Genomic DNA, 24,962 nt, shown 5'->3' with positions numbered 1-24,962 from the left:
GAATTTTGAACAGCATTTTTATTAAAATTTATTTTTACGTAAAAAGTGACTAAATTTTAATTACTTTTAAAATTGCGGCTATTTTTAATGACCGATTGTAAATTTAACTATTTTTGAATTTCTCAGTAGAGATCCAACACGTGAGGTTTTTGCAGCCTTCTAACTATTTTTGAATTTCTCCATAGAGATCCAACACGTGAGGTATTTGCAGCCTTCTAACTATTTTATCAGGTTAGTACGCGGCGTTTGGACGGGAAAAAAGAAAGAAGGAGAGCACGACGCATCCAACCTCCCACTTCCCCTATACCTTTACACGGTACATCACGTAAATCAAAATTATCACCTAATTATCGAAAAATAGAACCAAAATTACCTCACAAACCACAACACGGGGAGAAGAATCCCATTATTAAATATACTGCAGTATACAACTTACATATATTGTTGTTTAATCAAATCAAAAGCCAAACCCAGGAAAAGAAGACAAGGGCTTATATTGATACTATCGATCTATTGACAGCTAATCATAAATCTTTGAGAAATAGTCTAAACATTTATGAATTAAAAGATAGTGGTGGGAGATGATTGGATGGAGGGTAAGCAGAAGTTGATGCAGAGAAGAGAAGAAGGGGGAGATGGCAAGAGCAGAAGCCAAATGGTGTTCGTACAAACGAACCACGATTGTTGTTTGTTCAATTAACATTTTTGTTGCTCTCTATGTGCTTCACTCTTACACTTCAGTATCCATGTACACTACTCGCAATGATACCCAAAGGGGTAAGTCCTTATTTATGCCTTTTCTATTGCTTTTTCCCTTTTCTTGATTTTTTACCCATTTGGGGATTCTGTTTCTTTTCTTTGAAAATAAATGCTATTATGTGTATACAGCTTTTAGGTATACCCCAGATCAGGTTAGGAAAATGGACGAATCGAATCGAATAAGAAAACAACTAGAACCTGTGCAGCTTATTAAACTAGTAAGACCCTTTTCTGATTGTCGGATATTTAGTTGTTTTTTTTCCTGAGCTTTAAGGCTATGGGCTTGATGAGGGATGTTTGTTTTTCCGGTGAAGATAAAGGGATTAAAGGAAGAATTTTTCATTGATGAAAAGGTGGTGCAAGTACCACAGCAAATTAAACAGAAGATAGCTGATGAAATACTAGCAACTTTGAGAGGTGTCAATGTCGGTGACAATGCAACAGCACAACGAGGTGATTATGCCTTCAGTTTCAGAGTAAATTGATCGATATTGGGCTATCGATCAATATGCCTTCAGTTTCAGAGTAAATTGATCGATATTGGGCTATCTTTGTTTCTGAAGCTGCATTGTTGAATCTTTTCATCGGATATCCTTCTTGTTGTTCATTCTGTAGCCTAGCTAATTGTGGACTTTCTATTATCGTGTCTTTTTCGTAATATTGCAAGATCTGGTAATATTTGATCTATGCTACATTGGGCATATAGAAGTCTCAGGTACATGTAGAAGTCTGAGACAGTAAAAGTACTGCATTCCGTTTTGTGCCCATGAGATGTCACTATATAACTGAGCGAGTGGGACAAGGTGCATGAGACTTCGATAGTATATTTTCATAATCCTCATTGATTTCATTGATAATATTATCAATATGGTGTGAAAAATATTTACAGTAGAGTGCAAGGCTTAACCTCATTCATCTAACAAGCCTGTCCAACTCTCTATACAAGAGGGTATCTTCCTTCTTTGCCAAAAGTATAAATGAGAAAAAATGAGACTTTTTGCTGAACTAGGAAATGTCATGTTGGTTGAAGATTCGGATAAGAATGACAAGGCCAATGCTCATCAATCAAACTGGAGATCTATACAATTTATTTGCTATTTATTTGGAATAGTCTCTGAGGTGTTTTCTTTGGAAAATGATTGATGAGGCGAAAAATCATTTAGACCTACTTTTGAAGGTAGTTTGCTAAAGCATAATTGGAGTGGGTCCCAGAAGACTTGATATTCGGGGCGAAAAAAGGTTAGACTTGTTTGACTGGACATATTCTTGGGACGAGTACATTCGGTATTGGCAAACTTTGATATCTCTTTAATAGGGATCCTATTTATTTGAATTCAAACCTTAAAAAGGGAAGTGCTAACTTTATCCGAATAAGTTTCTGCAGTCATTTAACTTTTTAAAAATGGTTGCTGCAGTTATTTATTAGTCATTTTGTATGGTCCGAGCACCCAGCTATTGGCAGTTATGCGAGCTGCAATATCAAGATGAGATCCGTATGTCTTTGTTTATTTTTCACTCTTTAACCAAAACCACAATTGAAGTGGACCAAATTGCTCAACTTTTGTTGTTCTTTTCTCTTGGTAAAAAGACAATATATTAATTTGTAAGTTAAGTTGTAAAGTTATCGATGCTTGTGCTCCAAACTTTTAGTGTTCTGTTTTCGTATTGGTCTCCAAGCACTGGTCTTTTTGTTTTTTCTTTTTGTCCTCTCCCGTGGTAAGTTGTCCCGGTGTCTTTTTTTCATATGTAAGATATGTTGTGGCTATATTTGTAAGTGAAAGGTCATGGATAAATGAATGTGAACTTGCGTATTGTGCTTTCCTTCTTTTTTTAATAGGATGCTTCATAGGAAGTGACCTCATCTTAGGATGTTATTCCTTTATTACTTATCACTAGAGATAGAAAAGAATGTCATTTCCTGATTCGTGAGTGCTTCTAGGTATAATACCTAATTTTGGTTTATCCCGGTTTCTAGTCCTCTCATCTTAGTGCTGCACAGTTCTTACCAAATGAACAGTGTTAGTGAATCAGTTGCTGTATCAAGAAGCTGGAAATTGAGAAAGGTGACTTTAGAATACAGAAGTTCCAGAATTTGTGCTCACGTACTTTCTTTTTTTATTGAGTATAATGTTACATTTAAAGTTCCATCTATGTTCATAGTGCTTAGGCGGTCCCAAGTTCAGATAAAGGAGGGTTGCAGTAGGTTGAAAACTAGTATAAAATTAGCCTAATTATGAAGAACCCTCTTTTTAACACATTTTTGGGGACGTGCTCTTCTAGGCATTCCCTACACAACACCCAGGTATAGTGTTAGATGGGTAAAAGGTTCTTCTATCACATCACAACTGGATGTGGTGGAGTATAAACTATAAATGGACCTGAATAGCGGACAAAAATTGATTTGAGATTGAGGATTTGTTGATTGATTGATTGGTAATGTTATGTTTGGAAACAAGGAAATGGGAGAGAAAGGAAGGTAAGTTTCTAAGTGTTCAATTATTTGTTTGGCTTGTATGAAAAACGTGACAAGAAGTATGAAATAGGGAAGCCAGTTTCCTGTTGCGCCAGAAAGAATAGAAGAAATGTTCTTGATTTTGACTTCTATATTTCTATTTCTATCTATTATTTTCCCTTTCTTTCTTTTCCTTCCCATAAAAGAAAGATCCAAAATTTGTTGTGCCAACAGCCTCTGAGGTTGATGACAAAGATCAAAGCGAAGACATCAGAAAATTAACTGATTTGCATCAACAAAATAACACTTTCTAGGTGCTACTACTCTTTAGGCTTGAAATTGGTCTTGATCAATGCATTTGGGAGATAACGAGGAAGGACAAATGAGCATTTGGATGATAATGGTGATAATAACATAAAAAATAGTCAAATGATTGTATTTTCTCTTTGTTCTTGTGAATTTTGATTGTTAATTTATGATGTCTGTAGGACTAAGTTTTATATCCATGCTCACGAGAATATGTATATTTTGTTAGACAAAAATGCATGGACCTATCGGAATATAGACTTTAGACAAAGACTTCATACAATAGTAGGAGTTACTTATGCGTGAAAAATAATTCAAATATTTGGTTTTGAAGTGGTCCATGAAATTGAACATCAATTTAATACAGCTCTTGGACATCTTACCATCCCCAACTTGTCTTGACTCTCCCATGTGATTCCTTTTGCATCATGAAAAGATGTGCAAAAACATTGAGAAGCCTGACAACCATTTTCTTCCCATGACATACTATTATGATTTTAAATGTCACGTTAGTCGACCTTCATTACTAGTTTGTAATTACATCTTTCATCTATTTATTTATTGTTTATTCTATATATTCAAAACTCTTTGACCTTGTTTACTTTGGCCTTTCAATAATCTAGGAGTGTCTTGAGGTAATAATCCTAGATCAATAATGTTCTCAGATCTCCTAGTAAAAAGTATCTCTGAGGGGTTGGATAATTTTATTAGGTCCATGATCTCTGAGTTATCCTCATGTAAATTTGTCTCGCTGCCACGATCCTTTACGTGTAGTTCTTGTTCAAAATCCCTATTGGTACTTCCCTTAGGGAGAGTGTGGCATGGAGAGATTGAGCAGCATCTGTGATCTTTCTCGTATTGGGGCGGTGAAATTGAAAGATCATCTCCATGTATGGGATGTAGGAGTTCATCTGAATTGGAACAGGTGATTGTGTTTCTGTAATTTGGTTGCTAGAAGTATTTCTTTGGTTGAAAGTGATTGTGCTAGTTTTCTTTCTTCTTCTTTTTAATAAAAAAGAAAGATGTGATTGTGCAAGTTCTCTGTGATACTTAATTTTTTCAATGCATAAGGTGATAGAAGGAATTACAATTATCTGGAAGTTTTCTGATTTCAGGTTGGTATTATCTACCTTTATTTGATCACTCCCGACTTTAAAGAGGTGTTGACCACTTTTTGATGAAATTTAGAGAGAATGGTATCCTACACAACTCTATCTCTTGTAGCTCGACAGTACATCATTTTTTCTTTTGATAAGTATCTCCCATGCTTATGCATAATGCTCCAATTCTTCTCATCTCTATCTTCACTTTTCACCTTTTGATAACTTGAATGTTGGAGAAACTAATGATCTCAACCCAACTTTGACTTGCTTGATGAACTAATCCCTTTTTCTAACTCAAAATTTTTGTATTTGGTTCCTCGTAAGTTTCTCTTCTGTTACCTTGCTCCTTGTATAGTCCAAGTGCTTCTTTAAAGTAGGCTAACACAACAACAAACCCAATATAATCCTACAAGTAGGGTCTGGGGGAGGCTAGTGTCTACGCATACCTTACCTCTACATTTAAGAAGGCATAGTGGTTGTTTTCGGTAGACCCTCAACGTAGGAAAAGATAAAAGGAAAGGCAACAACAAGCAAACCAATCAGAAAATCGAAGCGAAAATACAAAACTAACAGTAGATAATGCAATCAGAAAACCGAAACAATAGCAAACAACAAGTAATAACAGAAGTTAAGGAGTACGAAAATACACAAATGACACGAAGTAATGTACTAAAGCTACTGTTACAAATAAGGACAAGGCTCGGTTACCTAATCCTTTACCTTTATTCTCAACCTACATACCTTCCTATCCATGGTCATGTCCTCAGTAAGCTGGAGCAATGTTATGTCTTGCCTAATCACTTCTCCCCAATACTTCTCCGGCCTGCCTCTACCTCTCCTTAGGCCCTTCAAGGCCTACCTCTTACACCTCCTCACCAGCGCTTTTGTGCCTCTCCTCTTCACATGCCCGCACCATCCAAGTCTCGCCTCCCGCATCTTGTCCTCCCCCTTGTCCTGAATAACTTCATTTCTAATTCTAACCTGGTATGCCCACACATCCATCTCAACATCCTCATTTCAGCCACCTTCATCTTCGGGACATGGGAGTTCTTGACTGGTCAACTTCGTCCCATACAACATAGTCGGTCTGACCACCGCACTATAGAACTTACTTTTAAATTTTGGTGGCACATTCTTATCACACAAAACACCGGAAGCCAGCCTCTATTTCATCCACCCCACCCCAGATACGATGTGTGACACCTCGTCGATCTCCCTATTCCTTTGTATAACTGACCCAAGGTACTTGAAACTTTCTCTCCTAGGGTTAACTTGTGAATCAAGGCTCACGTCTTCGTCCACTACCCGGGTCGCACCACTGAACCTGCACTCCAAATTTTCTGTCTTGGTCCTGCTCAACTTGAAACCTTTAGACTCTAGGGTCTGCGTCGAATCCTCTAACCTCTCGTTAACACCGCATTATGTCTTATTAATCAGTACAATATCATCTGCAAATAACATGCACCATGACACCTCCCCTGGAATGTGGCGCGTCTATGTGTCGGTCGCCAGGGCAAATAGAAATGGGCTGAGGGCCGACCCCTGGTGCAACCCCATCACAACTGATCCCCTCCCCCTGTCCTCACTCGAGTCTTAGCTCCATCATGCATGTCCTTAATAGCCCTAATGTATACAACAGGAACACCTCTAGCCTCCAAATATCTCTACAGAACCTCCCTTGGTACTTTATTGTAAGCCTTCTCTAAGTTGATGAACAATCTCTCTCCCTCTCTAAGTCGATAAACACCATAACACGAGAAAATTAAATTGACTTTGTGATATCTTTACATGTTATATTGAATCCACATCTTGAACTTTATTCTCTTAAGCTCTGTTTCTTTTTTTTGGTTGTGGCCACCCAACATTGACTACAAATCCAGACTCTTAGCCTAACGTCCTATCTAGGATCAAGCAAATTATTTTCATTTGCTACAGAATCATAGATACTCTCCTCAAACCATAGCTTCCTTGGCACGATTCCTCTTCTCTTTGTGATCACCAAGGGTGGACTTTGTCCAATTGGAGGCAAATTTTTCTAAGATTCCTTCCTTGTATTTGATGTCCACCAGTTTCACCGCATCATTTTTCTTGACAAGATTCAACATAGACTCCACACCTTCCCTACACTACATTTATGTCATGTTAACACAGGCCGGCAACACCAATCAGACGATCCTTGTAACATAGTTGATACCATGTGAATAGGGGTGTTCATGGTTCGGTTTGGATCGGGTTTTCCCTAAAAAGAAACCAAACCAAGTAAGTCGGTTTTTCAAATATTAGAACCAAACCAAACCAATTAAGTCGTTTTTTTCTCGATTCGGTTTATGTCGGTTTTTCGTTTTTTTGGTTATTTGTCGGTTTTTTTCTTAAACATAAGACATACACTATCAAACACATATTTTGGCGACCACATTTTTAACGTAACACTATCAAATCAATTGCCCTTTGAGAAATCTATTATTTACCAAGATATATTCATGATAATTAAATCAAATAGTGATGAATAATTTAAGGACTCAATTAAAAATATATTATTTTTAACATGAAATAGATTCTTACACTTAACAAAAAAAAACTACCAATCAAACTATAATGTAAAGGTAAAGAGCTGTACTAAAAGTGCAAACGATTAACATTTACTATTAAATTTTTGAAACTTTGTATAAAAGTATACATATATATAGGTGTACTTCTAAATTTAAAATAGCTACTCCTATATTCGGTTTGGTTCGGTTTTTTTTTTTATTAAAACCAAAACCAAACCAAATTTGATCGATTTTTAAATTTCAAAACCAAAACCAAACCAAACCAAACCAAAAAGTATCGGTTTTTTTGGTCGGTTTGGTTTGGTTTTCGGTTTGGTTCGATTTTTCGGATTTTTGTGAACACCCCTACATGTGAACATAGAGAGAAGGGAGTCTTATTATTTTGGTAAAATACATAAAACGTTTTTTTTTTTGGGTATTCGAGAAATCCAAACAAAGGCTAGTGGTGCATGGTTATAAACTCGATGGACAATAGGCCCACCCTATACCCTAAAAAAGGGGCTATATATATGGGAGTTTCCTTAAGGGATATAGGACATAGGGTACTCTATGCATTAGAGCTCTGACTTAGGAATTGTGCCCTTAGCCTTTTTCTAAACTTTTAGCTCATCTTTCCGGCGAGGCTTTTCCAGCTTATTCTCTTTTAACAGGGGAGATAAGTTAATCCTCATTACAAGTGATAAATCTTTTGAAGTTGCAAATATTAGTGATGGTCGAGTCAGATGGTTTTCTATCACCGAATGCAACAGACGTTTTACAAGCACAATAAAAGTCGACGAAAGCAACCTCCGGTGGATATGTTCAGTCCTATACCAAGCATTTAAGAGGACAATGAATTTATACAAAAGATGGGGAACGAAACAAGAAATATATCTCTCCAGGGTAGATGAAAACTACAACATCTACGGGCGCTTTCTGAGGGTGGAAACTTGGCTATGTGATCGGAAGTCAGCCATCATTATTCCTGAATCAAAATATGGCGCCGATTGGGTGGAGATTGCAGAGAGAATCCAATGTCATTTGGGAATTGAAAGTGCGCATTTACAGCCCCACCTCCTCAACTGAAAACTTACTCAGAAGCTGCAGATATTCAGAAATGGCCAGAGTCACCGTCAACTTTTTTTGGGGTAGAAGATAACCACCCATTTACCAGATGCTAAGTGGGCAGATTCAATGATGCTTTTAATCACACTCCGAAGACAGAGATTATTCACAAATGGTTCATATCCAGATGGAAGATGATTGCTGGACTGAAAATTGCTCCGTTGGATCACAATCTCTTCCTTTTTGAGTTCCCGTCAAGGAAGGAGGCAACCAGAATTATGGCAGGGGACTGGTTTTGGAGCGGCAGACATTTATCTCTGGATTGGTAGTCACCGCCTCTACTGGTAAAGCTGCAATATCGGAGAACATCTGGGTGAAAGTTTTCGGAGTTCCATTACATGCGTGGTCTTTGGAAACTTTCAAGTTGATCGAGGTTCATTGGGGTGGACAAGGATACAAAAAATAGAAGCCAGTTCTCTGGGTCTAGAATATGTGTTAAGAATACAGGGGTGAAACCTCTACGGACTTGCCAGGTAAAAATTAGTGACTGGAGCTGTGAAATATTTATTTTGATGGAGCCTCACGAAAATTGCAGCAAATATGGGGTTGCGGGCAAGGAGACAACGGTTGGAGAAGGTGTGGTGTTAGAGCCAGCGGTCGTTTCTATGGTGAAAGAACCAGTGGTTGCTTCTTTGGCGTAAGAACCAGTGGTCGCTTCTTTGGTACCAGTTGTTTGCCCTAGCCGTGCGGTCAAATCAGTCAACAGCTTTATTTTAAATCCCATGACCCTGTACTCAGCTGATCCACCCCGTTCTAAACCCAAAGCCGTCCTTAATAAGTCTAGGGCCAAAACCCCAGTGGTAAAAGACTTAGGCTATTACACAAAAGCCCAAAACAAGAAAATAGGGCTTCTATTATAAAGAAGTGGAAAAGGAAAGGTGGGTCTCTTGACCCATGTCTTTTTAAGCCCCTCTCTTTTGAACCTGTCGTTTATTTCGACCCAGTTTCAATTGAACTCCAAGCTCATGACTTCAGTTCCAGACCTTTGTCTGGTAACTTGGAGACTTACCTAGACGCTGATGACGAGGCGGAGGATACTTAGTTGATGAAAGGGTTGTTTGGGGTAAATGACTCTGAATCTCTTCTTTCTTCTCAATCGCTCAACGACTTTATCCCACTACCATTGTATGAAGGGGAAGCCATGAACCACGCAAGTTGTTGAAAATCCCACCATGAATGAAGCCACTAGGTGGTCAAAAATGGCTATGCTTAAGGCATGCAAAGCATTTGGGGTTAATGTCGCCGGTTTTGAGCACGATAATTTGGAAATTATCCTGAGAATGGAGCAGAGGAGGGCAGTCCAGTTACATCAACAGAAATCCAGCCATGCAACACCTAAAAAGATCCGGAAGAAAGGGGAGATTGAAATAAAAGAGTTAACATGGGGGCTAAGTGACAGCAGTGATAGGGGCAGGTCTCAACCCAAATCTTTTGAATGTTAGTGAAAATTATTAGTTGGAATATACGGGGGATCAACAGAAAAACAGAAGCGAAGCTCCTTGAATTCTCTTGTTAAAAAGTGGGGGCCAGACATTCTTTGTTTGCAAGAAACCAAAGTGGTAAACTGGACCACCAACCTAGCAAGACATATTTGGGGGAACAGGAGGGTCACCTGGACTGAGTTTAAAGCCCGCGGCAATAGTGGGGGCATTATCATACTTTGGGACAAAAGATGTTGGAAATGCCACGACACACAACAGGAGGAATTCTCTATTTCTTGTAGGTTTGAAAATTTACAAGAGGAGTTTAGGTGGGTATTCACAGGTGTATATGGCCCTCACACTAACCCCAAAAGGGTAGAGTTGTGGGAAGAGCTGGCTGCAGTTAAAGGACTTTGGTCTGATCAATGGGTTATCAGGGGGGACTTTAATGTGTGCAGATTCGTAGGCGAGAGATTTAATTGTTCCAGGATCTCCAGGGAAATGGCTGAGTTTTCTAGAACTATTCAAGACCTTGAACTCATTGATCTTCCGCTTTAGGGAGCCCAATTCACTTAGTCAAGAGGAGAGGACCAACTTCAAGTGTCACGAATTGACAAGTTTCTAATCTTTCCGGAATGGAATGATTGTTTCAAGTCTGTAAAGCAAGTGGCATTACCTAGAGTTTTATCTGATCACAAGCCTATTCTCTTAGAATGTGGCGATTGGGAAGCAACCCATCTTATTTTAAGTTTGAGAACATGTGGCTCCAAGTTGTAGGTTTCCTGGAAATGGTGAGGAATTGGTGGCAGTCCTATCAAGTAATGTGCAGTCCTGACTTTATTCTGACTCAGAAGTTGAGGCATCTGAAAGGGACATCACAACATGGAATAGGGAGGTATATGGTCAAGTGGACAGGAAAGAAGTCAGGCTCTTGCGGACTTGAATACAATAGAGCAGGCAACAGAGACAAGAGTGCCCAGTCAGGATGAAAAATAGAGGGCATTCAACCTGAAGTTAGAGCTGGAGCAGATCACCTTTTGCAGAGGAAACCTCATGGAGGCAGAAATCCAGATGCTTATGGTTAAGGAAGGGTGATAGGAACACAATTTTTTTTCAAAGAACGACAAACTCACACATGAGGAACAACCACATTGACAGGCTTCAGGTTGGTGATGAAATCATAGAGGACAAGGTCCTTATAAAAGCTGAAATTCTGGACTTCTATCAAAAGCTATACACTGAAAGTGAACCATGGAGACCAGTTACTAACTTTGACGGACTATCATCCTTAGATTTGGAAGATACAACATGGTTGGAACTCCCCTTTGAGGAGGAAGAGGATTTTACAGTCTTAAGAGGACAAGGCTCCTGGTCCTGATGGCTACACCATGGCCTTCTTCCAAAAGGCCCGGGATTTTCTTAAAAATGACATCATGAATGCAATGCAACACTTTCATCAAACAGGACGCTCGGTGAGATCCTGTAGTGTTTCTTTTATAGCTTTGGTTCCCAAAAAGAAAGGAGCAATTGAACTAAAAGATTATAGGCCTATCACTCTAATTGAAAGTGTCTACAAACTAACTGCAAAAGTAATGGCTGAAAGATTAAAAAAGTGAAGGGGAAACTAGTCTCTGGACAACAGAATGCATTTATTAAAGGCAGGCAGATCTCTCATGCTTCACTTGTTGCAAATGAAGTGCTTGACTGGAGGAGTAAGAGTGGCATTCTTGGAATTTGGATATTGAAAAGGCTTTTGATCAGTTAACTTGGTCGTTCCGTATCAATATTCTGGAAAAGATGGGGTTCGGTAGAAAATGGATCAAATGGATTGAATATTGCATAAAAACAGTGAAGTACTCAATATTGGTAAACAGAGGACCGGTTGGTTTTTTCTTTCCCCAGAAAGGCCTAAGGTAGAAAGATCCCCTCTCCCCATTCCTATTCATATTGGCAATGGAGCATTTACTAGAATGTTGGAAAAGGCCAGGCAAATGGAGTGGATACACAGGTTCTATCAACATCTCTCATTTGCTCTGTGCAGACAATACTCTGATATTACTGAAGCTGGTAAGCAACAAGTTCTCAGTCTCAACCACACTCTCCTTATTTTTGAAGCTTTGTCTGGTTTGCATATTAACATGCTGAAGAGTATAATTTTCCCTGTTAATGAAGTCCCAAACCTAAAAGAGCTTGCTGGTATTCTAAGTTGTAGCATTGGTACCTTTCCTGCTTCTTAATTGGGACTACCATTCAAGGTAACATGGATATGTATGGCATTATTAAGAAGTTTGAGAAGAGATTGGCTTGTTGGCAAATGCAATACTTATCAATGGGAGGAAGACTTACACTGATTAATAGTGTGCTTGATAGCATACCAACATACCATATGACTCTTTTCCCTATGCCAATTGCCAAGTTCAGTACTCAAGAAGATTGACAGAATTAGAAGATCATTTCTATGGGAATGGAGCAGCCAAACACACAAATTTCACTTGGTAAAATGGAACAAGGCTACCTACGCTAAGACACTTAGGAGGCCCGGGCATATTATGAGACCTCAAGTTGCACAACAAAAGCATGTTCTCCAAATGGCTTTGGATATATGGGCAAGATGAACCTAGCTATTGGAAAGAGGTTATCAATGCTAAGTAGGGGGTTCAGAATAACTGGTGCACGAAAAGGGTTACAACAGCTCATGGCACTGGCCTATGGAAACACATTTCCAGTTACAACAATGAATTCTTCCAGAACATTCCTATAAGGTGGGTAATGGAACTCGTGTCAAATTCTGGAAGGACAAATGGTTGAGAAGCAATGCTTTGAAAGACTCTCATCCTGCACTTGCATTGATCGCCTGCAATCCTGATTCAACTAGTGCTGAGAATAGAGAGGGGAACAGATGGAACATTACTTTTTTTTTGATGAAATAATTGGCTTCATTGATGTCATCAAGAAGATGCAAAATATTACAAGAAGTAGAAGCATAGAAGCTTCAAAAAGCAAAAAAAGACCACCTGTTAGCTTACTACATATATGCTAACTTAGATCCAAAGAGCTAACAAAGTTCACAAATGTTTCGGGGGAATCTACAGGGGAAATATTTGCCCAGCTAAATAAAAACAAAAGGCATTTAGCTTTTAGGGTGTGGTTAGGAGTTGAAAGTCCATCAAAGCATCTTCTATTTCTTTCATTCCATATGCTCCAACAAATACAAGCAGGTATCATTTTCCAGATATTCTTGATGGTCTTATCAACTTTCCAGCTGCCCCCGCTCTGAAATGCCTCCTTCATGTTGTGAGGCATAACCCAGCTAATACCAAAAACAGAGCAAAACATGCTCCAAATATCTGCTGCAGCTCTACAATGTAGGAATAGGTGGTTGTTGGTTTCTGCATCCTTTTGACACATATAACATCTATTAACTAACTGGAAGTTCCTTTTAACAAGGTTCTCCTGAGTCAAATATGCCTCATAAAGTACAATCCAGCTGAAGCAGATGACCTTGGGTGGTAGTGTGGTTCTCCATATCAAATATCCTACCATCACTTGCTCATTCCCATCTGAACTTATCTGTGATGTGCTCATTTAGTGTGACGCCATGTAGTAACTCTAGCAGAAACCTCCCAGTCTTGCAAATTCCTTCTTAGAGTAACATTCCAAGTGGGGCCGTCCTTATTTTGAATGATTGTAGTCGGGATCACGTGCAATCTGAAACAAGTTAGGAAAGTCAGTCCTTAGGGCTGAATTCCCAAACCATTCATCCTTCCAAAATTTGATTTGTTGTCCATTCCCAAATGTAAGGTGGTGGTGTACAGAGAATTCCTCCCACAATCTGCGTATGCACTTCCACACTCCCACCCCATGGGGTGCTCTTGTGAGTTTAGTACACCAATTGCCTTGAGTTCCGTGCTTAGCATTGACCACCATCTTCCACAAAGGTTGCTCTTCTTGTGTACCTCCAAAGCCACTTTATCAGTAGGCATTTGTTGTGAATTGCCAGGTCCTTGATTCCCAATCCTACTTGGTGTTTTGGGAGGATGACCTTTTTCCACTTCACCAAGTGAAACTTATGCTCAGTGCTATTCCCTTCCCAAAGGAAATTTCTCCTTATCTTGTCCAACTAATTTAACACTTTGCTGGGCATATGATGTAGTGACATGTAGTATGTGGGAATGTTGTCTAGGACACTATTGATTAATGTGAGTCTACCACCCATAGAAAGGTATTGCATCTGCCAGGAGGCTAATCTTCTCTCAAATTTCTCAATGACCCTGTTCCATATTGTTGAAGAGTTGTGCTTTGCTCCCAATGTAGGCCCAGGTACGTGGTAGGAAGTGTGCCAATATTACAACCCAGAATTCCTGCTAGCTCCTCCAAATTATGAACTTCATTGACAGGATAGATCACACTCTTGAGCATATTGATATGTAAACCTGAAAGTGCTTCAAAAAGAAGAAGAAGAGAGATTTAGATGAAGCACCTGATCTCTGTCTGCACCATAGAAAATCAGAGTGTCATCAACATATAGCAGATGAGAGATGTTGATATTGCTCTGAACTCCCACATCAAATCCTCTTATCCATTGTAGTCGTTTGGCCGTGTCTAACATTCTGCTTAACCCTTCCATAGCAAGAATGAATAGGAAGGGAGAAAGGGGATCTCCCTGCCTCAAACCTCTTTGTGGTGAGAAGAAACCAATTGGACTTCTGTTGACTAGGACCGAATACTTGACCATGGAGATATTAAATTTGATCCACTTGATCCACCTGCTGCCAAACCCCATCTGTCTGAGTATTGAGATAAGATAAACCCAATTTAATTGATCAAAAGCTTTCTCTATGTCCAACTTACATAGAATGCCTGATCCTCCCTTCTTTAGTTGCCAGTCTAGGACTTCATTAGCAATCAAAGAGGCATCAGTGATCTGGCTATTCTTTATGAATGCATTTTGCTGATTTGATACTAGCTTCTCCATCACTGACTTGAGCCTTTCTGCTAGAATTTTTGCTACAATTTTATAGATACTTCCAATAAGGCTAATTGGTCTGTAGTCTTTGAGTTCCATGGCTCCTTCTTTCTTAGGGATCAGAGAAATAAAGGAAGCATTGCATGACCTCACCATCCAACAATGATCATGATAATGATTTAGTGCTCCCATGATGTCTGCCTTAATAAAATCCCATGCTTTGTGATAAAATGCCATTGTGTATCCATGTGGGCCAGGTGCCTTGTCTGGAGAACATGACTGTATAGCTGCTAGAACTTCTTCCTCCTCAAAGATTGTCTCTAGGTTGAGACTTTCTTCTTCTGTGATACTGTCCATGCCTTCGAAGGTGAAAGTAGGTCTCCAGTCCTCCTGCTCAGTGTAAAGCCCCTTATAGAAATCCAGTATCTCCTTTTTAATCTGCTCTTTGTCCTCAATAATTTCTTCTCCCACCTGAAGTCTGTCAATACTGTTGTACCTCCTATTGGAATTTGCAATCTTTTGGAAATACTTGGTATTCCTATCCCCATCTTTAAGCCAAAGACACCTTGATTTTTGCCTCCAAGAGACCTCTTCTGCACTTGCTAGCTGCTGCAATTCTGTTTTCAAAGTCATCATGTAAGTGATCTCCTGTTGTGTGAGATTCCTTCTCTCCTGTTCAAGTGCTAGGATCTCGGTCAAAACTCTAGTCTTTTTGGTTTCCAATTTCCCAAACTCTTCCTTGTTCCAGGTAGTAATATCTTTCTTTAAGGTTTTCAGCTTCTGCATGAGTATGAAATCTGCACTACCAGGGAAAGAGTAGCTTTGCCACCACCCTTTCAATTTCTCCATAAACCCTTCTGATTGCAGCCACATATTTTCAAATTTGAAATATGAAGGGCTGGCATCCCAATCACCACTTTCCAGCATGATACGTTTGTGATTAGAGATCACTCTAGGAAGTATTTGTTGCTTCACTGCTTTGAAGGATTCATTCCATTCAGGGGAGATGAGGAACCTATCAATTCTTGAAGCTTGAATGCAGTTCTCTCCTCTGGTCCAATTGTAACAGGCTCCTTGAAGTGGCAAATCTATTAAACACAAGTCCTGTATGGTTTCAAAGAATACTCTCATAGCCCTGGATCTCCTTGTGCAATTGAGTCTTTCCCTTTCAAATCTGCAAATGTTGAAATCCCCCCAAGCACCCAGTGACCCTCCCATAGACCCCTTACACCTGCAATTTCATGCCACATGACCTCCCGTTCTAGGTTGGTATGAGGCCCATATATACCTGTAAAGCACCATCTGAACTCCTCCTAGGTTGGTATGAGGCCCATATATACCTGTAAAGCACCATCTGAACTCCTCCTGAGTACTCTCTAAAATACAGGAGATGGAGAAGGAACCTTGCATATTCTCAATATTATTCCAATGCCTTCTATCCCATACCACTATAATCCCACCCCTATTACCGCTTGCTTTCAACTCAGCCCACTCAGCCCATCTATTTCCCCATAATTTGTAAACTTCACTTGTTGGCCAGTCTTCAATTTTGGTTTCTTGTAAACATATTACATCAACCTTCCATTTACGAACCAGAGACTTGATAGTACTCCTTTTCCTACTGTCATTCGCCCCTTGCACATTCCAGCTTAGAATTTTTAATTTCATCCAGAAACAGAGCGGTAATGCCTGCCCTTAACCCCTTTTAACTGTTGTTTCTTTCGATCGTAATTCAACCCGCATATTAGTCTCTTTCTTTTCCCTTCCGCTTTGCATTTACCCTCCTTCCCCAACTTAGATGGTGACTTTTGTTGTTGTAGCTGAGATTGTCTTCTCTGTTCCATCCTTAGAACTAGGCCCAACAATTCATGCTCGAACCCCTGTGCATTGATCCTGAATGCTTTGCATGCCTTACCCATTGTAATCTTAGTCCATTTCGAAGTTTCAACAACTGTTGGTCTGTCTATCCTCTGCATGCTCGTTTCTCCTTCGTACCATGTTAATGGAAGAGCTGTAGAAATTGATTGAGAGGAAAAATCTGAATCCGAGTTACTCATCAAAGCCAGCTCCCTGTGTGGCGATGGCTGACGATGCAATTGAGGAGAAAATTCTGTTGGATCTTCTTCGTCATCAGCATCTGTAGAGCATATGTAAAATATCGATTAAACTAGTGCAAGGCTCAACTGATAATTTATCAAAATTATTAGTGGTTGGGCTGGGTTTCAGCTCAACTACCCGCCAGATCTGCTTCTCCTTTAAAAGCTTGGCCTCCTTCACTAGAGTTTTCCTCTTTGGGCCTGTCTTATAATAACTCCTGTCCATATTTTGGCCAAAGTTTTGGCCCAAATTTGTGGGCCAGATTTAAGATTTGCCTTGCGTGTAATAACCAAGGGTTTAACAAGTGCTTTAATTTTTGAATTAAAGTTGTTTTGCTGCATGCCCACGTGCGTACTAGGGTTGGAAGGAACGTCTCTCGATTTACCTGCTCCATCATACCCTTTTTCCAACAACTCGCTGGAGTCACTTTTTCTGGTTGGACTAGGCTTGACGTGAATATCATCAAGAATTGAAACTTCAAAGTTCCAATCTCCCAAAGACAGATCTACCTTCGCCGGAAGTTTATCCTGATTCCTCACGCAAATACGGGCCCAAAAAAGTTGAACTTTGTGCTTCCTTGCCCAAAGATGGAACATTACTTTTAGAAGGAATTTACAGGGTTGGGAGTGTGATGGCTTCCTTGCCCTATTGGCTTCAGTTGAGGCTTGAAGGTCACAACATAGAAGAGTCACAGCTAGATAGAATGTCATGGGCCAACTCAAGCAGGGGTATTTTCACAGTTAAAACATGCTATTACCATTTAAGTGCCCAGAATGGCATAATTGAAAACTAGCCTTGGAAGCTCATATGGAGAACAAGACGTCCCACCAAGGTGATGTGCTTCGCATGGATTGTCATAAACATTGCCTGTGTAACTCAAGACAATCTATGTAGAAGAAGCATCCCACTGGTCATGTGTTATGTGTGTCATCAGAATCTGGAGTCCATCAGTCACCTCTTTCTTCACTGCCCTAGTTGCAGCAGAGTTGTGGATTTTTTTCTCTTTTTTTGGACTGAATTGGGTGCAACCCCAGTCTCCAACAGAAGTCTATGTATACTGGAACTGTTGCAGAGTGGACAAAGCCATCAAGAAAATCTGGAGAATGACCGCAACTACTATCTTTTGGTGTATTTGGAACGAAAGGAACTGCAGATATTTTGATGGAATCTCAACTCCAGCTCACACTTTGAAGGGCTCATGTTTAGTTAATCTATACAGTTGGAATTTCCTCAAACCCGTACAATGGCCAGTTAATTTTTTGGATTTTGTTGGCTCCCTGATCTTTTAACTGATCTTTTTGTATTTTGGAGCTGACATTATCATCTCTTTTTACTTATTTTGCATCTTCTTGATGCCATTTAATGATTACTTACTTCATCAGGAAAAAGGTATATAGAACATATGTATATAGAATATTCTCCTACTCAGAACATATTATGACATAGATAATTCTAAAATGTGAATGTACTGAATTCTTGATTATATGCAAGTCTAAGTATGAACACAAGAATTTGAACCCAAGCATTGAATGGGAAAGTTCAAATTAACATCCAGTGAACCCACCTCCTTGGTTGTCTAACTGCTTCATTTGGAGGGGAAAAGTTCATTAAAATGTTGTAGCATTTACTTGATTGTTAATCTAGTGCTTGGATCTGAAGTCACAAGTTCATAATTGATTGGTTCCTCGTCTTGATAGATTTCCAGGTTTCCTTATATATTGTCCTTACTAAAAAGAGTTGTGGTTGCTCGTGGGACGTTGGTCTAGTGGTAAGAGCACAATACGTGATATGTGGGTTAGGCGCACGGAACTAGTTTGAATCTTACCGCTGACAAAAAACTTGGTGTTTAAATAGAGAAGGGTATAGTGATAGGCCCATTATCCATCGAGTTATGAACCATGTGCCAATGGCTCTTGGAGATTTTTGGTAATTAAAAAAGATAATGAATAGAGTTGTGGATGAGATTTAGACATAATATGTAATTAAATACATAATAGGGGTTTAGAAGAAAATGAGAACTAGAGCTTAGAAAGTAGTGCCTTTAGCATAGAGATGGACAATTTGATTTGAACGCAGTATGAGAGATTTTGAAGGGGGGTCATTTTTACAAATTAGGGGATGTTTTCTATTTCTTAAATATTTTGTACTCATGAGATTCCGGTTACCATTGATGATTTGGTTAGATTCGTTGAGAATCATCTTCTTTTTCAGTTAGGCGTTTTTGCTTTTTGTATACGAGATATTGCTCCAATATATCACTACAATTATTACTTAATCAGAGAAAAGTAATAGTTGTTGTTCTCTATACACAAATCATCCTTCTAACGTTCTCTGTCTGTCTGGTTAAGATCTACACTAATATGTCTTATAACTGTCTCATCACTGATACAAACTTTAATTGGCTACTTTTTAAATTGCTCCCCCTCCACTTTGTCGAGCCTCTAGAAGTAGATTTGTGATTTATTAAAAAAATGCTTTATCTGATAGCTAAGGTAAAAGACCTCTTGCACATGCATATAATATAGACTCTTCTTGCTTCTTTATTTCCTAGAGATTATTTTCCACCAAAATGTCATTTTGGTGTTATTGCAAATTGCTTCTTCATGACTGATCAAATGCCTTTATCCATTTGTCATTTGAGATTTTTGTTTGGTTACAACTAACATGGTTACTAGTTGAAGTCAAGACTGCCAGAGCCAGTTGAACTTCAGTAGATCCCACCCCGTTGAATGAGCTGTGTTTGATTATCATCTCATAATAGATCAAAATTGGTACTTCAGCTGTTTATGAGCAGTTTCTATGCAAATAATGTTAACTTGATTCATTCTGTAGTTCATTACAGTCTAATTATAGGGCCTATAGATTACCGTCTTAGCTCCATATTGTAAATGGTCCTTCTTGTTTGATAGATACCATTTATTCTTGGTGTTCTTATTGGTTGTTTGTTTAGAAATTTTCCACTTATACTTTGTTTTTTCTTAGAAAAAAAGAAGTAAATATCACTTGTTACTATAAGCACAATACTCAATCTTATACGGACCATCTGCGGGGGGGGGGGGGGGGGGTATTTACTGTACACAAAACTCAGTATCTAATACAGGTCATTTTCTATGATTATTAGGTTATTAGGATAAAAACTTAGTTTGCCCTCGATCTCTTCCCCTTTGCCTCTCATCACTCGACCTCAATTATGCAAGTTCTTTATATTTTTCATTACTTTACTTGGTGCTTCAACTGGCTTTCTTTCTATGTCTTCATGTACCCTGACAATTACTGTTAAACATGAGTTAACAATTATTTGTTATGCTTGGCAAAATTTAATTATTGTAACTCCAATCATGCCCTTAATCTTATGAAACGTTCCTGGATATAGAAGACCTGCATTGTTAATGCCTCTACAAAATTTTAAAAAATAAATCACCCGTATTATGATATACTTATCCTGATTCCCCTTGGTATTACTGCATCTGTTTGTTAACGCCTCCACAAAATTTAACAAAATAAATCACCCGTATTATGATATACTTATCCTGATTTCCCTTGGTATTACTGCATCTGTTTGTTAACGCCTCCACAAAATTTGATAAAATAAATCACCCGCATTATGATCTACTTATCCTGATTCCCTTGGTATTACTTCATCTTTATGATAGCACCTCCCCAAATTTGAAACAAAAAGCAAGTAAAATCCCTCCCCATTAAGGTACCCTTACCTGTTAGTAAACCAATGCACTTCTATAAGGTTTGATGAAAAGAAAAGGCTTAAAGAGATGCAGTTCTTTGAAGTGATATTTCTTTAGATAAGGTAAGAAATTTTATTGAATTTGGGAAAAGCTCCCGTTTACAAGAGGTATACCAAAAAGTTGAGAATCTACAATGATGTTTTCTCTATCAAAATTAACTTTTCAGCCATTACATACTATTTTCTTGCACTACAAGTAATATAAATAAGTCAAATGAATATCTTAAACATCGTGTCCAGTCAAACACCACCATATGAATTGAAATGGAGATAGTAGATGCTAATCGAGTGTTAGTCCTCTTGAGCTTAGCATGCAATAAATTTTTTCTAATTGTGGTGTTGGCAGTGGCTTGACATTCGGCAAGCTTGGTGCCAATTTCTTTTATTTACTTACATTTTACCAAAGTTAGGGTAAGGCTGCGTTCAATAGACCCTTGTGGTGCGGCCCTTCCCTTTACCTTGCGCATAGCGGGAGCTTAGTGCACCGAGCTGCCTTTTTTTTTTTTTTAAACCAAATGAGCTAGAACTGAGAGTCGGTGGGAAGGACCACCCTCCACCTCCACCTCCACTTCCAAGCATAAGGTTAGCGGGTCGAGTCATCAAGGAAGCAAAAGTGGGAGATGGCCGCTGTGAGGCTTTTGATATGTGGTTTGTGGGATTGGGGTTTTATACCATATCCAAAAAAATTATAATAATAGAAGAGTTGATGTACTAGCATACATCTAAAGAAGTGTTAAGACTGTTAGAGTTCTGGAAAGTGTTGAGCCAAATCCTACTGCCTTTGCTTTATGCAGCATAGAATTTTCTAGTTAGAGGCAAATAAATATTACGATATTCCTTGCATTCTAGAAAACTTGATCTGAATTGGTTTACAAGGTTCAATTTACTGATCATCGGTATCGGTTTGGACATTGATTAATTCATATTCTCAAACTCAAATTTATAATATTAACTACATAATAATATTGTTGCCCGTAAATCTTATGATTAAGAAAATGTATGAGAAAATCACGGTAAAAGATTCTTTTTTTTTTTAATAACCGCAGTAAAAGAAGATTCTTTTAATTTTTAAACTTTTGTATAGGGGTAAGTTACTGGGAAATGCAAACATGCAGTTATTTTTCTGTCTCCATGAGCTATTTTCTGCAATCACCATCAGTTGCAAAAAGCTAATGAAAAATGATCTCCCAACCCCACCACCTCTGTGGTTTCACTTTCATTGGAGCCACTAGATGACCTGCATATTTTTCATTCTTGAGTTGATAAATTGAGTTCAAAAGTATGTCATGAAAGATGCTTATTTCATATATCTGTTCCCAACAAAAGATATCACTTAGAACTGCAATATTTCTGAACAAGTCGACATGATTGCTTTTATGAGTAAATTATTCTATATTGGACTAAGGTCTTTTTGTGCAACAAAAATTGGATGATCTACTTAAATGCAAATTCTTCAAGAGTACTACTTGAAGGATACATGTCTATGCAAATATAGTAGTTACCGTTTACTGATTTCATTTGTTATTACATTCTTTGTCGGTTCTAGTGCTCTGTGAATAATGTGTCAATATTGAACATCAATATCATTTTACAGTTCAGTAGTATTCCTTCTGTTGTTTTTCATTTACTTCTTCCTGGTTATCATTGTTGGTGTTGTTTCTGGTGAACAGAGGCAGTTGAAAGTTGGCGCAGGAAAAAGTTAAAAGAAGCCAGGAGGCTTATTAATAGGAAGACGTCAAATTCAACTATTGCCCCAGAGGAAGCTAGTACGTTCTTTTACTTATGACTGTTTTTATTTCCTTTATAACTCAGTTTTTGTTCACGCTTTCCATATTGAGCTATAAGCTGATGTTAACTGGGGTTTCTTTTTCCCAGCCCATAATCCATATGTACTTTGACAAGATAATTTAATAGTTCTTAGGAAATTTGCTTGCAGGTGTACTTGCACAAGCTTTGGATGTTGACTGGGCTGATCTTGCAGAGGAGATTGGTCTTTGGATACCTGTTGCAATAATTAATAAGGAACATGATGACAAACCTGAGGGTGAAGAAGAATTTGGTAATGACGTACTTCATTTTTCAGTCAAAATCTTGAGTTTATTGTTTTGATTCAGATAAATTATTCACTTTATTCCCTATGTTTATTTCCCGATGGAAGTGTAGTTGTTTTCTGTGTAGAAGATAGGAGAAGGTAAAATATGGTGGATAGATAGTATTTCCGCTTAATTTGTGCAGTTAGAGCACTGTAACATGAACTATTTTCAGTCACTAACTTGCTCCTCTGTCAAAACAAGCTCCCTGGGGAAGATTTTGCTTTCTTGTTTCTAACCCAGTATTCACTTCCATTCTCCAGACAATGAAATTATAGCTGGCAGGCGGCTTCCTCCTGAGTGTAACGTTGAACTTCATACTGATTACGGTGGCGATGCCGTCAGGTGGGGCCTAACCCACCCAAAGGAATCTGCATATGAGTGTTGCATGGCCTGTTTGAATCAAGCTAACAATGCTGGACCTAATGACAAGAAATGCAACATATGGGTTTATTGCCCATCTGAGACAGGATGCCATTCTCCGGATATTTATCAACACAAACATCAGGAGTGCTGGCTGAAATATGTTAGTTCTTGGTCCCCCTTCATTTAAGTTTACTACCTACCATGCTTTTTCTCCTCCTTATGTCTGATAATTTAAGAATGATGACTAAAGCGGTCCCTTTGATTTGCAAATGCAGGCAGAGAAACCTAAAACGACTTTTAAGGACCGGTATTCTGAATCATACAGAAATGCCCACCCAAATGCACCAGTTGTTGTTCCATGGATGTCTGGTGTTGTCAGTGTATAATTTCCCGCTAACAAAATATAGTTACTAAGTCTTGAGGCCTTGGGGCTTCTACAGTGTTGTGATGTCGTATAAGTTCCACGTGAGGCCACTGTATCTTGGGATAGTTGTGCCATCAGAATTCTTGAACTGCAGTTTCTAAGCACAGCTGCTTCTCTTTTTGTCATGAAGCTTGGAACTTGAGTGTAACATTCTTTTGTATCACATGGTGGTTAGAGTGGTACTGGTAGCTTTAAGTTAGAAAGCTGACTGACTGACTGACTGCCAAGGATATGTGGTTGAAATATTTGAAAGCTTTTTTCACCTGATGAATGTAATATCAAAGTTATTACATTATTGTATTGCCCAAAAGGTACCACGTATTGGTACTAGATCAATTATGCCTTTCAAACAATAAATTCGCTTCCTGCCATCTTTGATATCTCAAGGTGGGCTGATTTTTAATTTTACCTCTTATGGTAAAGGTATACACCCTATTTATTATAAATCAAAATTATTTTAAAATATTATTTACTATAGCTACCTTTTATATTTTATATCAAAATAGGTATGTATGATATATACTACAATTGAGGCATGAAATACGCTATTTATGATTTTCCTCTCTTTCATTCAATTAACACACAATTCTCTCTGTAGAATTTTTCTTCTCCTCTCTCTTTCTCTCCTCTCTCTTCTGAGATAATATGCAGCGTTTCACTCTTCAAATCTCTCGTTATCTAATGTGCAACTACATGGAAGACATTCTTATGAAAGATACATATTGGAGTTTCTCCCCTTTTCCCTACCTTATCTAGCTATTTTATGCCTTGAAACTTCCTTCAGATGAGATAATTTGTAACAAAGAGTTTCTTTTGCTGTTTGATTATTGCAAATGGCTTCTTACATATTTCTTTCTAATCAATGTGGTCTCTCTCTTCTCTCTTCGCTCCGAGGCTAGGGCCACTGCGCGGGGAGCAAAAATGATATTGGGATAATCCGAGTAGAGCATGGGTACGGTAACATGAACGAGTATTTTACTTGGCCGGAAAATGCCATCTCCGATGAACTTTCTTCTCTTCTTTGCAATTTAGCCACATACAATGATACAATATATTGTATTCTTTACAAATTCACTCAAACACATTGTATTTTTTGTATAAATACATTTTTTTACCTGTATTTATGTATTTCGAAGATCTGCATTTTTTTAATACCGCTGAATATAGGATAAAAACATTGAACTAAATACAAACATTAAAATAGAACAAAATATAAACAGTGAATACATTTAATTTTAAAATATAGTGAAAAACAGTAAAATACACTGAATACAAATAGAAATACAGTGAATACAACCAATGAAATATACTGAATACAACAGTAATAACATGTATTAGGAATAACTAAAATAATGTTAATACAAATACATTTGAATACACTGAATATAAAATAGCGAATACAGTAAATAAAAACATTGAATCTAATGAATGCAACAATAAAAAAAAAATATTCAAACACACTAAATACAAAAATTAAATACAACAGTTATATACAACTGAAAATTTATTCTAATTAATTGGGTTGATAATGAGGCATGTTAGAATTGATTTTTGTTGAGTTATATTAGGAGTGTATCACGCTA

General features: G+C 38.2%; 1 protein-coding gene across 2 annotated transcripts; it reads left to right on the top strand.

The window, feature by feature from the left end:
* The first annotated feature begins 252 nt into the window (after nucleotides 1-252).
* On the top strand, nucleotides 253-23,671 carry LOC107764699 (uncharacterized). 2 transcript variants are annotated; one of them, XM_016583301.2, is made up of 7 exons: nucleotides 253-777; nucleotides 889-977; nucleotides 1,074-1,212; nucleotides 22,170-22,265; nucleotides 22,436-22,558; nucleotides 22,853-23,115; nucleotides 23,231-23,671. In XM_016583301.2, exons 1-7 carry the CDS (start codon nucleotides 636-638, stop codon nucleotides 23,339-23,341), a joined length of 963 nt encoding a protein of 320 aa, XP_016438787.1. In that variant the 5' UTR covers nucleotides 253-635; the 3' UTR covers nucleotides 23,342-23,671. The 2 variants fall into 2 exon arrangements, with proteins under 2 accessions (XP_016438787.1, XP_075093036.1); XM_075236935.1 differs by having other exon boundaries at nucleotides 22,421-22,558.
* The last annotated feature ends 1,291 nt before the right edge of the window (nucleotides 23,672-24,962 follow it).

Source organism: Nicotiana tabacum, chromosome 18 (genome assembly GCF_000715075.1).
Source record: "Nicotiana tabacum cultivar K326 chromosome 18, ASM71507v2, whole genome shotgun sequence".
Lineage (NCBI taxonomy): Eukaryota > Viridiplantae > Streptophyta > Magnoliopsida > Solanales > Solanaceae > Nicotiana > Nicotiana tabacum.
The sequence above is the reverse complement of the archived record's forward strand: the minus strand, read 5'-3'. Positions and strand labels throughout refer to the sequence as shown.